This window comes from Oncorhynchus kisutch, linkage group LG21 (assembly GCF_002021735.2).
Source record: "Oncorhynchus kisutch isolate 150728-3 linkage group LG21, Okis_V2, whole genome shotgun sequence".
NCBI lineage: Eukaryota > Metazoa > Chordata > Actinopteri > Salmoniformes > Salmonidae > Oncorhynchus > Oncorhynchus kisutch.
Window position 1 is genome coordinate 47,000,590 of NC_034194.2, and position 16,802 is coordinate 47,017,391.

The 16,802-nt window shown below is 43.5% G+C and overlaps 1 protein-coding gene across 2 annotated transcripts in view; it reads right to left on the reverse strand.

Moving 5' to 3' along the window:
- Positions 1 to 16,802, reverse strand: part of LOC109886035 (kinesin-like protein KIF3C) — a 40,186-nt gene that overhangs the window by 18,973 nt on the left and 4,411 nt on the right. For both annotated transcript variants that reach the window (XM_031800687.1, XM_031800686.1), the window contains exons 2-3: positions 4,929 to 5,030; positions 1,548 to 1,670 (exon numbers count right to left, since the gene is read on the reverse strand). In XM_031800687.1, the coding sequence (XP_031656547.1) occupies positions 1,548 to 1,670; positions 4,929 to 5,030 (225 nt within the window). The remainder of the gene's footprint in view (positions 1 to 1,547; positions 1,671 to 4,928; positions 5,031 to 16,802) is intronic.

Genomic DNA, 16,802 nt, shown 5'->3' on the forward strand with positions numbered 1-16,802 from the left:
TAAATTGTTTAACTTGGGTCAAACGTGTCGGGTAGCCTTCCACAAGCTTCCCACAATAAGTTGGGTGAATTTTGGCCCATTCCTCCTGACAGAGCTGGTGTAACTGAGTCAGGTTTGTAGGCCTCCTTGCTCGCACACACTTTTTCAGTTCTGCCCACAAATGTTCTATAGGATTGAGGTCAGGGCTTTGTGATGGCCACTCCAACACCTTGACTTTGTTGTCCTTAGTCATTTTGCCACAACTTTGGAAGTATGCTTGGGGTCATTGTCCATTTGGAAGACCCATTTGCGACCAAGCTTTAACTTCCTGACTGATGTCTTGAGATGTTGCTTCAATATATCCACATAATTTTCCTGCTCATGAAGCCATCTATTTTGTGAAGAGCACCAGTCCCTCCTGCAGCAAAGCAACCCCACAACATGATGCTGCCACCCCCGAGCTTCACGATTGGGATGGTGTTCTTTGGCTTGCAAGCCTCCACCTTTTCCCTTCAAACATAACGATCATCATTATGGCCAAACAGTTCAATTTTTGTTTCATCAGACCAGAGGACATTTCTCCAAAAAGTACAATCTTTGTCCCATGTGCAGTTGCAAACCGTAGTCTGACTTTTTTTATGGTGGTTTTGGACCAGTGGCTTCTTCTTTGCTGAGCGGCCTTTCAGATGATGTCCATATAGGACTCGTTTTACTGTGGATATAGATATTCTGTACCGGTTTCCTCCAGCATCTTCACAAGGTCCTTTGCTGTTGTTCTGGGATTGATTTGCACTTTTCGCACCAAAGTACGTTCATCTCTAGGAGACAGAACGTGTCTCCTTCCTGAGCGGTATGACGGCTGCGTGGTCCCATGGTGTTTATACAATTATTTTTCTTTTGATTTTCCCATGATGTCAAGCAAAGAGGCACTGAGTTTGAAGGTAGGCCTTTAAATACATCCACAGGTACACATCCAATTGACTCAAATTATGTCAATTAGCCTATTCAAAGCTTCTAAAGCCATGGCATCATTTTCTAGAATTTTCCAAGCTGTTTAAAGGCATAGTGAATTTAGTGTATGTAAACTTCTGACCCACTGGAATTGTGATACAGTGAATACGGTGAATTATAAGTGAAATAATCTGTCTGTAAACAATTGTTGGAAAAAGTACTTGTGTCATGCACAAAGTAGATGTCCTAACCGACTTGCCAAAACTATAGTTTGTTAAAAAGACATTTATGGAGTGGTTGAAAAACAAGTTTATGACAACATAAGTAAACTTCCAACTTCAACTGTATATAGTCTTAATTCATTCCTACTTAGATTTGTGTGTAATGGGTATATGTTGTGTAATTTATTAGATATTACTGCACTGTCGGAGCTATAAGTACTTCGCTACACCCTCAATAACACCTGCTAATCACGTGTAAGTGACCAATAACATTTGATTTGATTAGTGACGTGTGTATATCACTTTTCTTTGCTTTTATTGAGACACTTCAACAACAATACAGTTAATGAGAAACAATACCTTTAAGTGTGTCTCACCTTCGTGTGTGTGTTTTACCTTTTTTAGTTTCTTTGTCTTGGCCTCCACTTCCTGTTGCAGGGAGGAGAATGTTTCTTTGAGTTCTAGAGTCTCTTCATCCTGAACCATCACCTGCTGCTGAATCTCCCTCTCTCTACGACTCTACAATACAAACACAACTTTATTAACACTACAATCGGTAAATAGCCCACCCATTTTTACCTACCTCATCCCCATACTGTTTTTATTTATTTACTTTTCTGCTCTTTTGCACACCAATATCTCTACCTGTACATGACCATCTAATCATTTATCACTCCAGTGTTAATCTGCAAAATTGTAATTATTCGCTTACCTCCTCATGCCTTTTGCACACAATGTATATAGACAAAAACGTTTTTTTCTTACTGTGTTATTGACTTGTTAATTGTTTACTCCATGTGTAACTCTGTGTTGTTGTCTGTTCACACTGCTTTGCTTTATCTTGGCCAGGTCGCAGTTGCAAATGAGAACTTGTTCTCAACTAGCCTACCTGGTTAAATAAAGGTGTTCTCAACTAGCCTACCTGGTTAAATAAAGGTGTTCTCAACTAGCCTACCTGGTTAAATAAAGGTGTTCTCAACTAGCCTACCTGGTTAAATAAAGGTGTTCTCAACTAGCCTACCTGGTTAAATAAAGGTGTTCTCAACTAGCCTACCTGGTTAAATAAAGGTGAAATAAAAACAAAAAAACAATACAAACACAACTTTATTTAGATGTCATTCTCTCTAGAACTGTAGACCATAATATGTAATAACATGTCTGTAAAGAGAACTGGTACCGGACCCTGCGTGACACCTCAACACATCAGTGGTACCAGCACTAAACCCTGGGTGACACATGTAGGTATTACAGACTCTGTCAGAGAGAGGTTGAAAATGTCAGTGAAGACAGTTGGTCTGTGCATGCTCTGAGTGCACGTCCTGGTAATCTATCTGGCCTTGTGAATGTTGACCTGTTTAAAGGTCTTGCTCACATTGGCTACGGAGAGCGTGATCACACAGTCGTCCGGAACAGCTGGTGCACTCATGCATGCTTCAGTGTTGCTTGCCTCGAAGCAAAGGCATTTAGCTCATCTGGTAGGCTCGTATCACGGTGCAGCTCGCGTCTGAGTTTCCCTTCATAGTGCGTAATAGTTTTCAAGCCCTGCCACATCCGACGAACATCAGAGCTAGTGTAGTAGGATTCAATCTTAATCCTGTATTGACGCTTTGCCTGTTTGATGGTCCGTCTGAGGGCATAGCGGGATTTTTTTCACGCCTCCTTGAAAGCGGCAGCTCTAGCCTTTAGCTCGGTGCGGATGTTGTCTGTAATTCATGGCTTCTGGTTGGGAAATGTACGTAGGGTCACTGTGGGGACGTCGTCATCGATGCACTTAGTGATTAAGCTAATGCCTGAGGTGCTGTACTCCTCAATGCCATTGGATGAATCCCAGAACATATTCCAGTCTGTGCTAGCAAAACAGTCCTGTAGCTTAGCATCCGCTTCATCTGACCACTTCTGTATTGATTATTATTATTATTATTATGTATTGATATTAGCGAGTCACTGGTACTTCCTGCTTTAGTTTTTGATTTGTATTTGCCAAATGGAGGGCAAGGGAGCTTTGTATGAGTCTCTGTGTGGAGTAAAGGTGGTCTAGAGTTTATTTCCTCTGGTTGCACGTGACATGCTGGTAGAAATGAGGTCAAACGGATTTAAGTTTGCCTGCATTAAAGTCCCCGGCCACTAAGAGTGCCGCCTCTGGATGAAACCTGGGTGACACCTCCACACAGGCACAACACGTGTTGTGAAAAGTGTTATTTAATGTAATGTCATGTAATGATTTTATTGTTTTTATCTGCCTTAATGTTGTTGGACCCCAGGAAGAGTAGCTGCTGCCTTGGCAGGAACTAATGGGGATCCATAATAAACCCCAGGAAGAGTAGCTGCTGCCTTGGCAGGAACTAATGGGGATCCATAATAAACCCCAGGAAGAGTAGCTGCTGCCTTGGCAGGAACTAATGGGGATCCATAATAAACCCCAGGAAGAGTAGCTGCTGCCTTGGCAGGAACTAATGGGGATCCATAATAAACCCCAGGAAGAGTAGCTGCTGACTTGGCAGGAACTCATGGGGATCCATAATAAACCCCAGGAAGAGTAGCTGCTGCCTTGGCAGGAACTAATGGGGATCCATAATAAACCCCAGGAAGAGTAGCTGCTGCCTTGGCAGGAACTCATGGGGATCCATAATAAACCCCAGGAAGAGTAGCTGCTGACTTGGCAGGAACTAATGGGGAACCATAATAAACCCCAGGAAGAGTAGCTGCTGCCTTGGCAGGAACTAATGGGGATCCATAATAAACCCCAGGAAGAGTAGCTGCTGCCTTGGCAGGAACTAATGGGGATCCATAATAAACCCCAGGAAGAGTAGCTGCTGCCTGGGCAGGAACTAATGGGGATCCATAATAAACCCCAGGAAGAGTAGCTGCTGCCTTGGCAGGAATTAATGGGGATCCATAATAAACCCCAGGAAGAGTAGCTGCTGCCTTGGCAGGAACTAATGGGGATCCATAATAAACCCCAGGAAGAGTAGCTGCTGCCTTGGCAGGAACTAATGGGGATCCATAATAAACCCCAGGAAGAGTAGCTGCTGACTTGGCAGGAACTAATGGGGATCCATAATAAACCTCAGGAAGAGTAGCTGCTGCCTGGGCAGGAACTAATGGGGATCCATAATAAACCCCAGGAAGAGTAGCTGCTGCCTTGGCAGGAACTAATGGGGATCCATAATAAACCCCAGGAAGAGTAGCTGCTGCCTGGGCAGGAACTAATGGGGATCCATAATAAACCCCAGGAAGAGTAGCTGCTGCCTGGGCAGGAACTAATGGGGATCCATAATAAACCCCAGGAAGAGTAGCTGCTGCCTGGGCAGGAACTAATGGGGATCCATAATAAACCACAGGAAGAGTAGCTGGTGCCTTGGCAGGAACTAATGGGGATCCATAATAAACCCCAGGAAGAGTAGCTGCTGCCTTGGCAGGAATTAATGGGGATCCATGATAAACCCCAGGAAGCGTAGCTGCTGCCTTGGCAGGAACTAATGGGGATCCATAATAAACCCCAGGAAGAGTAGCTGCTGCCTTGGCAGGAACTAATGGGGATCCATAATAAACCCCAGGAAGCGTAGCTGCTGCCTTGGCAGGAACTAATGGGGATCCATAATAAACCCCAGGAAGCGTAGCTAATACATACAAATAGACAAAGAAGATAAGGTTGATGAACCAGAAGAATAAAAGGCAATTATTTGTGTTTGTGTGTGTGTGTGTATATTAATGTGTGTGTGTATATTAATGTGTGTGTGTGTGTGTATGTGTGTATATTAATGTGTGTGTATGTACCTGCTCAGCGATCTCTTGTCTGCGTATCTCCAGGGTCTTCTGCTGTTCGTTGGTGTGATCCATGATGTTCTTCCCTCCAACCAGCAGCTTGCTCTCCATCGCCTAGCAACCACAACACACACACACACACACCATCAGCTTCCGACACACATACACACATACACACACACACACACACACACACACACACACACACACACACACACACACACACACACACACATATACTGTACAGAGCAGTTGTTATGAAAGGGGATGGTACTGGAAAACGTGGCAGTCTTTACTGAAACACTCTTTGTTTTGTGTTGCAATTTATATGTGTGTGTGTGTGTGTGTGTGTTCCAGTTTCCTGAGTTCATTCCTGAGAGTGAGAGGAAAAAAGAGAGAGGGAGGGAAAAGAGAGAGGGAGGGAACGTGAGAGAGAGGGAGGGAACGTGAGAGAGAGGGAGGGAACGTGAGAGAGAGAGGGAGGGAATGTGAGAGAGAGGGGGGGAACGTGAGAGAGAGGGAGGGAACGTGAGAGAGAGTGAGGGAACGTGAGAGAGGGGGGGGGGAACGTGAGAGAGAGGGAGGGAACGTGAGAGGGAAGGAAAGTGAGAGAGAGGGAGGGAATGTGAGAGAGAGGGAGGGAATGTGAGAGAGGGAGGGAAAGTGTGAGAGAAAGTGTGAGAGAGGGAGGGAAAGTAAGAGAAAGGGATGTAAAAGAGAGAAATAGAGAGCTAGAGGGTAAAGAGGGGAGGAAAAGAGAGAGGGAGGGGATGAAAGAGAGAGGGAGGGGATGAAAGAGAGAGGGAGGGGAAGAGAGAGAGAGGGAAAGAGAGAGGGAGGGGATGGAGAGAAGGAGGGAAAGAGAGAGGTAGGGGAAGAGAGAGGGAAGGGAAGAGAGAGGGGGGGGGTTAAGGGTTATACCTACCCAGACAGGTTAAGGGTTATACCTACCCAGACAGGTTAAGGGTTATACCTACCCAGACAGGTTAAGGGTTATACCTATCCAGACAGGTTAAGGGTTATACCTATCCAGACAGGTTAAGGGTTATACCTATCCAGACAGGTTAAGGGTTATACCTACCCAGACAGGTTAAGGGTTATACCTACCCAGACAGGTTAAGGGTTATACCTATCCAGACAGGTTAAGGGTTATACCTACCCAAACAGGTTAAGGGTTATACCTATCCAGACAGGTTAAGGGTTATACCTATCCAGACAGGTTAAGGGTTATACCTATCCAGACAGGTTAAGGATTATACCTATCCAGACAGGTTAAGGGTTAAGGGTTATACCTATCCAGACAGGTTAAGGGTCCTACCTATCCAGACAGGTTAAGGGTTATACCTACCAAGACAGGTTAAGGGTTATACCTACCCAGACAGGTTAAGGGTTATACCTATCCAGACAGGTTAAGGGTTATACCTATCCAGACAGGTTAAGGGTTATACCTATCCAGACAGGTTAAGGGTTATACCTATCCAGACAGGTAAAGGGTTATACCGACCTAGACAGGATAAGGGTTATATCTATCCAGACAGGATAAGGATTAAGAATTATACCTATCCAGACAGGTTAAGGGTTATACCTATCCAGACAGGTTAAGGGTTATACCTATCCAGACAGGTTAAGGATTATACCTATCCAGACAGGTTAAGGGTTCTACCTATCCAGACAGGTTAAGGGTTATACCTATCCAGACAGGTTAAGGGTTATACCTATCCAGACAGGTTAAGGGTTCTACCTATCCAGACAGGATAAGGGTTAAGAATTATACCTATCCAGACAGGTTAAGGGTTATACCTATCCAGACAGGTTAAGGGTTAAGAATTATACCTATCCAGACAGGTTAAGGGTTATACCTATCCAGACAGGTTAAGGGTTAAGAATTATACCTATCCAGACAGGTTAAGGGTTATACCTATCCAGACAGGTTAAGGATTATACCTATCCAGACAGGTTAAGGGTTAAGGGTTATACCTATCCAGACAGGTTAAGGGTTATACCTATCCAGACAGGTTAAGGGTTAAATCTATCCAGACAGGTTAAGGGTTATACCTGTCCAGACAGGTTAAGGGTTATACCTATCCATACAGGTTAAGGGTTACATCTATCCAGACAGGTTAAGGGTTATACCTATCCAGACAGGTCAAGGGTTATACCTATCTTGATAGGTTAAGGGTTATACCTATCCAGACAGGTTAAGGGTTCTACCTATCCAGACAGGTAAAGGGTTATACCGACCTAGACAGGTTAAGGGTTATACCTATCCAGACAGGATAAGGGTTAAGGGTTATACCTATCCAGACAGGTTAAGGGTTATACCTATCCAGACAGGTTAAGGGTTATACCTATCCAGACAGGTTAAGGGTTAAGGGTTATACCTATCCAGACAGGTTAAGGGTTAAGGGTTATACCTATCCAGATAGGTTAAGGGTTATACCTATCCAGACAGGTTAAGGGTTATACCTATCCAGACAGGTTAAGGGTTATACCTATCCAGACAGGTCAAGGGTTATACCTATCTTGATAGGTTAAGGGTTATACCTATCCAGACAGGTTAAGGGTTCTACCTATCCAGACAGGTAAAGGGTTATACCGACCTAGACAGGTTAAGGGTTATACCTATCCAGACAGGATAAGGGTTAAGGGTTATACCTATCCAGACAGGTTAAGGGTTATACCTATCCAGACAGGTTAAGGATTATACCTACCCAGACAGGTTAAGGGTTATACCTATCCAGACAGGTTAAGGGTTAAGGGTTCTACCTATCCAGACAGGTTAAGGGTTGTTATACCTATCCAGACAGGTTAAGGGTTCTACCTATCCAGACAGGTTAAGGGTTATACCTATCCAGACAGGTTAAGGGTTGTTATACCTATCCAGACAGGTTAAGGGTTATACCTATCCAGACAGGTTAAGGGTTCTACCTATCCAGACAGGTTAAGGATTATACCTATCCAGACAGGTTAAGGGTTCTACCTATCCAGACAGGTTAAGGGTTATACCTATCCAGACAGGTTAAGGGTTATACCTATCCAGACAGGTTAAGGGTTAAGGGTTATACCTATCCAGATAGGTTAAGTGTTATACCTATCCAGACAGGTTAAGGGTTATACCTATCCAGACAGGTTAAGGGTTATACCTATCCAGACAGGTTAAGGGTTATACCTATCCAGACAGGTTAAGGGTTATACCTATCCAGACAGGTTAAGGGTTATACCTATCCAGACAGGTTAAGGGTTATACCTATCCAGACAGGTTAAGGGTTCTACCTATCCAGACAGGTTAAGGGTTATACCTATCCAGACAGGTTAAGGGTTATACCTACCCAAACAGGTTAAGGGTTATACCTATCCAGACAGGTTAAGGGTTATACCTATCCAGACAGGTTAAGGGTTATACCTATCCAGACAGGTTAAGGATTATACCTATCCAGACAGGTTAAGGGTTAAGGGTTATACCTATCCAGACAGGTTAAGGGTCCTACCTATCCAGACAGGTTAAGGGTTATACCTACCAAGACAGGTTAGGGTTATACCTACCCAGACAGGTTAAGGGTTATACCTATCCAGACAGGTTAAGGGTTATACCTATCCAGACAGGTTAAGGGTTATACCTATCCAGACAGGTTAAGGGTTATACCTATCCAGACAGGTAAAGGGTTATACCGACCTAGACAGGATAAGGGTTATACCTATCCAGACAGGATAAGGATTAAGAATTATACCTATCCAGACAGGTTAAGGGTTATACCTATCCAGACAGGTTAAGGGTTATACCTATCCAGACAGGTTAAGGATTATACCTATCCAGACAGGTTAAGGGTTCTACCTATCCAGACAGGTTAAGGGTTATACCTATCCAGACAGGTTAAGGGTTATACCTATCCAGACAGGTTAAGGGTTCTACCTATCCAGACAGGATAAGGGTTAAGAATTATACCTATCCAGACAGGTTAAGGGTTATACCTATCCAGACAGGTTAAGGGTTAAGAATTATACCTATCCAGACAGGTTAAGGGTTAAGAATTATACCTATCCAGACAGGTTAAGGGTTATACCTATCCAGACAGGTTAAGGATTATACCTATCCAGACAGGTTAAGGGTTAAGGGTTATACCTATCCAGACAGGTTAAGGGTTATACCTATCCAGACAGGTTAATTTTTATTTTATTTTTAATTTTACCTTTATTTAACCAGGCAAGTCAGTTAAGAACACATTCTTATTAGGGGTTAAGGGTTATACCTATCCAGACAGGTTAAGGGTTAAGGGTTATACCTATCCAGATAGGTTAAGGGTTATACCTATCCAGACAGGTTAAGGGTTAAATCTATCCAGACAGGTTAAGGGTTATACCTGTCCAGACAGGTTAAGGGTTATACCTATCCATACAGGTTAAGGGTTACATCTATCCAGACAGGTTAAGGGTTATACCTATCCAGACAGGTCAAGGGTTATACCTATCTTGATAGGTTAAGGGTTATACCTATCCAGACAGGTTAAGGGTTCTACCTATCCAGACAGGTAAAGGGTTATACCGACCTAGACAGGTTAAGGGTTATACCTATCCAGACAGGATAAGGGTTAAGGGTTATACCTATCCAGACAGGTTAAGGGTTATACCTATCCAGACAGGTTAAGGGTTATACCTATCCAGACAGGTTAAGGGTTAAGGGTTACACCTATCCAGATAGGTTAAGGGTTATACCTATCCAGACAGGTTAAGGGTTATACCTATCCAGACAGGTTAAGGGTTATACCTATCCAGACAGGTCAAGGGTTCTACCTATCCAGACAGGTTAAGGGTTCTACCTATCCAGACAGGTTAAGGGTTCTACCTATCCAGACAGGTAAAGGGTTATACCGACCTAGACAGGTTAAGGGTTATACCTATCCAGACAGGATAAGGGTTAAGGGTTATACCTATCCAGACAGGTTAAGGGTTATACCTATCCAGACAGGTTAAGGATTATACCTACCCAGACAGGTTAAGGGTTATACCTATCCAGACAGGTTAAGGGTTAAGGGTTATACCTATCCAGACAGGTTAAGGGTTATACCTATCCAGACAGGTTAAGGGTTATACCTATCCAGACAGGTCAAGGGTTATACCTATCTTTATAGGTTAAGGGTTATACCTATCCAGACAGGTTAAGGGTTCTACCTATCCAGACAGGTAAAGGGTTATACCGACCTAGACAGGTTAAGGGTTATACCTATCCAGACAGGATAAGGGTTAAGGGTTATACCTATCCAGACAGGTTAAGGGTTATACCTATCCAGACAGGTTAAGGATTATACCTACCCAGACAGGTTAAGGGTTATACCTATCCAGACAGGTTAAGGGTTAAGGGTTCTACCTATCCAGACAGGTTAAGGGTTGTTATACCTATCCAGACAGGTTAAGGGTTCTACCTATCCAGACAGGTTAAGGGTTATACCTATCCAGACAGGTTAAGGGTTCTACCTATCCAGACAGGTTAAGGGTTATACCTATCCAGACAGGTTAAGGGTTCTACCTATCCAGACAGGTTAAGGGTTCTACCTATCCAGACAGGTTAAGGGTTCTACCTATCCAGACAGGTTAAGGGTTATACCTATCCAGACAGGTTAAGGGTTATACCTATCCAGACAGGTTAAGGGTTAAGGGTTATACCTATCCAGATAGGTTAAGTGTTATACCTATCCAGACAGGTTAAGGGTTATACCTATCCAGACAGGTTAAGGGTTATACCTATCCAGACAGGTTAAGGGTTATACCTATCCAGACAGGTTAAGGGTTATACCTATCCAGACAGGTTAAGGGTTATACCTATCCAGACAGGTTAAGGGTTCTACCTATCCAGACAGGTTAAGGGTTCTACCTATCCAGACAGGTTAAGGGTTATACCTATCCAGACAGGTTAAGGGTTATACCTATCCAGACAGGTTAAGGGTTATACCTACCCAAACAGGTTAAGGGTTATACCTATCCAGACAGGTTAAGGGTTATACCTATCCAGACAGGTTAAGGGTTATACCTATCCAGACAGGTTAAGGATTATACCTATCCAGACAGGTTAAGGGTTAAGGGTTATACCTATCCAGACAGGTTAAGGGTCCTACCTATCCAGACAGGTTAAGGGTTATACCTACCAAGACAGGTTAAGGGTTATACCGACCTAGACAGGATAAGGGTTATACCTATCCAGACAGGATAAGGATTAAGAATTATACCTATCCAGACAGGTTAAGGGTTATACCTATCCAGACAGGTTAAGGGTTATACCTATCCAGACAGGTTAAGGATTATACCTATCCAGACAGGTTAAGGGTTCTACCTATCCAGACAGGTTAAGGGTTATACCTATCCAGACAGGTTAAGGGTTATACCTATCCAGACAGGTTAAGGGTTCTACCTATCCAGACAGGATAAGGGTTAAGAATTATACCTATCCAGACAGGTTAAGGGTTATACCTATCCAGACAGGTTAAGGGTTAAGAATTATACCTATCCAGACAGGTTAAGGGTTATACCTATCCAGACAGGTTAAGGGTTAAGAATTATACCTATCCAGACAGGTTAAGGGTTATACCTATCCAGACAGGTTAAGGATTATACCTATCCAGACAGGTTAAGGGTTAAGGGTTATACCTATCCAGACAGGTTAAGGGTTATACCTATCCAGACAGGTTCATTTTTATTTTATTTTTAATTTTACCTTTATTTAACCAGGCAAGTCAGTTAAGAACACATTCTTATTAGGGGTTAAGGGTTATACCTATCCAGACAGGTTAAGGGTTAAGGGTTATACCTATCCAGATAGGTTAAGGGTTATACCTATCCAGACAGGTTAAGGGTTAAATCTATCCAGACAGGTTAAGGGTTATACCTGTCCAGACAGGTTAAGGGTTATACCTATCCATACAGGTTAAGGGTTACATCTATCCAGACAGGTTAAGGGTTATACCTATCCAGACAGGTCAAGGGTTATACCTATCTTGATAGGTTAAGGGTTATACCTATCCAGACAGGTTAAGGGTTCTACCTATCCAGACAGGTAAAGGGTTATACCGACCTAGACAGGTTAAGGGTTATACCTATCCAGACAGGATAAGGGTTAAGGGTTATACCTATCCAGACAGGTTAAGGGTTATACCTATCCAGACAGGTTAAGGGTTATACCTATCCAGACAGGTTAAGGGTTAAGGGTTATACCTATCCAGACAGGTTAAGGGTTATACCTATCCAGACAGGTTAAGGGTTATACCTATCCAGACAGGTCAAGGGTTATACCTATCTTGATAGGTTAAGGGTTATACCTATCCAGACAGGTTAAGGGTTCTACCTATCCAGACAGGTAAAGGGTTATACCGACCTAGACAGGTTAAGGGTTATACCTATCCAGACAGGATAAGGGTTAAGGGTTATACCTATCCAGACAGGTTAAGGGTTATACCTATCCAGACAGGTTAAGGATTATACCTACCCAGACAGGTTAAGGGTTATACCTATCCAGACAGGTTAAGGGTTAAGGGTTATACCTATCCAGACAGGTTAAGGGTTATACCTATCCAGACAGGTTAAGGGTTAAGGGTTATACCTATCCAGATAGGTTAAGGGTTATACCTATCCAGACAGGTTAAGGGTTAAATCTATCCAGACAGGTTAAGGGTTATACCTATCCAGACAGGTTAAGGGTTATACCTATCCAGACAGGTTAAGCATTATACCTATCCAGACAGGTTAAGGGTTCTACCTATCCAGACAGGTTAAGGGTTCTACCTATCCAGACAGGTTAAGGGTTGTTATACCTATCCAGACAGGTTAAGGGTTCTACCTATCCAGACAGGTTAAGGGTTATACCTATCCAGACAGGTTAAGGGTTCTACCTATCCAGACAGGTTAAGGGTTATACCTATCCAGACAGGTTAAGGGTTCTACCTATCCAGACAGGTTAAGGATTATACCTATCCAGACAGGTTAAGGATTATACCTATCCAGACAGGTTAAGGGTTCTACCTATCCAGACAGGTTAAGGGTTATACCTATCCAGACAGGTTAAGGGTTATACCTATCCAGACAGGTTAAGGGTTAAGGGTTATACCTATCCAGATAGGTTAAGTGTTATACCTATCCAGACAGGTTAAGGGTTATACCTATCCAGACAGGTTAAGGGTTATACCTATCCAGACAGGTTAAGGGTTATACCTATCCAGACAGGTTAAGGGTTATACCTATCCAGACAGGTTAAGGGTTATACCTATCCAGACAGGTTAAGGGTTATACCTATCCAGACAGGTTAAGGGTTCTACCTATCCAGACAGGTTAAGGGTTATACCTATCCAGACAGGTTAAGGGTTCTACCTATCCAGACAGGATAAGGGTTAAGAATTATACCTATCCAGACAGGTTAAGGGTTATACCTATCCAGACAGGTTAAGGGTTAAGAATTATACCTATCCAGACAGGTTAAGGGTTATACCTATCCAGACAGGTTAAGGGTTCTACCTATCCAGACAGGTTAAGGGTTATACCTATCCAGACAGGTTAAGGGTTCTACCTATCCAGACAGGATAAGGGTTAAGAATTATACCTATCCAGACAGGTTAAGGGTTATACCTATCCAGACAGGTTAAGGGTTAAGAATTATACCTATCCAGACAGGTTAAGGGTTATACCTATCCAGACAGGTTAAGGGTTATACCTATCCAGACAGGTTAAGGGTTATACCTATCCAGACAGGTTAAGGGTTATACCTATCCAGACAGGTTAAGGGTTATTCCTATCCAGACAGGTTAAGGATTATACCTATCCAGACAGGTTAAGGGTTCTACCTATCCAGACAGGTTAAGGGTTATACCTACCCAGACAGGTTAAGGGTTATACCTACCCAGACAGGTTAAGGGTTATACCTATCCAGACAGGTTAAGGGTTATACCTATCCAGACAGGTAAAAGGTTATACCGACCTAGACAGGATAAGGGTTAAGAATTATACCTATCCAGACAGGTTAAGGGTTATACCTATCCAGACAGGTTAAGGGTTATCCCTATCCAGACAGGTTAAGGGTTATACCTATCCAGACAGGTTAAGGGTTATACCTATCCAGACAGGTTAAGGGTTATACCTATCCAGACAGGTTAAGGATTATACCTATCCAGACAGGTTAAGGGTTCTACCTATCCAGACAGGTTAAGGGTTATACCTATCCAGACAGGTAAAGGGTTATACCGACCTAGACAGGTTAAGGGTTATACCTATCCAGACAGGATAAGGGTTAAGGGTTTATACCTATCCAGACAGGTTAAGGGTTATACCTATCCAGACAGGTTAAAGTTAATACCTATCCAGACAGGTTAAGGGTTAAGGGTTATACCTATCCAGACAGGTTAAGGGTTAAGGGTTATACCTATCCAGACAGGTTAAGGGTTAAATCTATCCAGACAGGTTAAGGGTTATACCTGTCCAGACAGGTTAAGGGTTATACCTATCCAGACAGGTTAAGGGTTCTACCTATCCAGACAGGTTAAGGGTTCTACCTATCCAGACAGGTTAAGGGTTCTACCTATCCAGACAGGTTAAGGGTTATTATACCTACCCAGACAGGTTAAGGGTTAGGGGTTATACCTATCCAGACAGGTTAACTAGCTAGTAGCCAGTTAGCCACTGCTAGCGGTCATCACCGTTAACTTGGACACCAGCCAGCCTCAGCTTGGTCAATACCTGCCAGTCTGCACCGCACGATATCAACCCAGAGCATATCGGACTGCTTTTCTCTACCACATCTCCGGATTCCTACTGCAAGTTCTGGACCATTACACCTTTCCAGAAATAAGTCTCTCACCATTGCCACTTGTTAATGACCTCCCTTAGCCCCCAGCTGTGCCCTGGACACCATATGTGAATTGATTGCCCCCCATCTATCTTCAGAGTTCGAACTGTTAGGTGACCTAAACTGGGATAATGTTAATAACACCCCGGCCATCCTACAATCTAAGCTTGATGCCCTCAATCTCACACAAATGATCAAGGAATCTACCAGGTACAACCCTAAACCCATAAACATGGGCACCCTCATAGATGTCATCCTAGCCAACTTGCCCTCTAAATACACCTCTGCTGTCTTCAACCAGGATCTCAGCGATCAAACGACCAACCCTCATCACTGTCAAATGCTCCCTTAAACACTCCAGGGAGCAGGCCTTTCTAATCGACCTGTCCGGGGTATCCTGGAAGGATATTGACCTCATCCCGTCAGTAGATGATGCCTGGTCTTTCTTTAAAAGTGCCTTCCTAACCATCTTAAATAAGCATGCCCCATTCAAAAAATGTAGAACTAGGAATAGATATAGTCCTTGGTTCACTCCAGGCCTGACTTGACCAGCACAAAAACAACCTGTGGCGTTCTGCATTAGCATCGAATAGTCCCCGCGATATGCAACTTTTCAGGAACCAATATACACAGTCAGTTAGGAAAGCTAAGGCTAGCTTTTTCAAACAGAAATTTGCATCCTGTAGCACTAATTCCTAAAGGTTTTGGGACACTGTAAAGTCCATGGAGAATAAGAGCACCTCCTCCCAGCTGACCACTGCACTCGGATACATAAATCTACGATAATCGATAATTTCAAAAAGCATCTTTCTACAGCTGGCCATGCTTTCCACCTGGCTACCCCAGCCAACAGCTCTGTACCCCCGACAGAAACTTGCTCATTCCCACCCTCTTCTCCTTCACCCATATCCAGACAGCTGATGTTCTGAAAGAGTTGCAAAATCTGGACACCTACAAATCAGTCGGGCAAGACAATCTGGACCCTCTCTTTCTAAAATGATCCGCCGAAATAGTTGCAACCCCTATTACTAGCTTGTTCAACCTCTCTTTCGTATCGTCTGAGATCGTCAAAGATTGGAAAGCTGGCGCGATCATCCCCCTCTTCAAAGGGGGAGACACTCTAGCCCCAAACTGTTACAGACCTATATTTATCCTGCCCTGCCTTTCAGATTCCCGACCATTTCAAATCACACTTTACCTTATCCACTCTGCAATCTGGTTTCCAAGCTGGTCATAGGTGCACCTCAGCCACGCTCAAGGTCCTAAACGATATCTTAACCGCCATCGATAAAAGACATTACTGTGCAGCCGTCTTCATCGACCTGGCCAAGGCTTTCGACTCTGTCAATCACCACATCCTTATCGGCAGACTCAATAGCCTTGGTTTCTCAAATGACTGCCTCGCCTGGTTCACCAAGTACTTCTCAGATAGAGTTCAGTGTGTCAAATCGGAGGGCCTGTTGTCCAGACCTCTAGCAGTCTCTATGGGGGTGCCACAAGGTTCAATTCTCGGGCTGACTCTTTTCTCTGTATATATCAATGATGTCACTCTTGCTGCTAGTGATTCTCTGATCAACCTCTACGCAGACGACACTATTCTGTATACTTCCGGCCCTTCTTTGGACACTGTGTTAACAAACCTCCAAACGAGCTTCAATGCTATACAACACTCCTTCCGTTGCCTCCAACTGCTTTTAAATGCTCGTAAAACTAAATGCATGCTCTTTAACCGATCGCTGCTCGCACCCACCCGCCCGTTTAGCATCACTACTCTGGACGGTTCTGACTTAGAATATGTGGACAACTACGAATACCTAGGTGTCTGGATAGACTGTAAACTCTCCTTCCAGACTCACATTAACTGGGTTGCTTCTAATGGGGGTTCTGGTTCTGAAGTATAAAAATAGCAGATCCGTACCACATTGGGCGAGGCGGGATGCAGGAGAGCATATTCAGTCCATAGATGGAAATTGGGATTCAAATATATATGACATATATATGGGGAAAAAACAAGGGAAACAATTACTGACACGGGACACGCCATCTTGGAGACTGTGTAGTAATTAGGG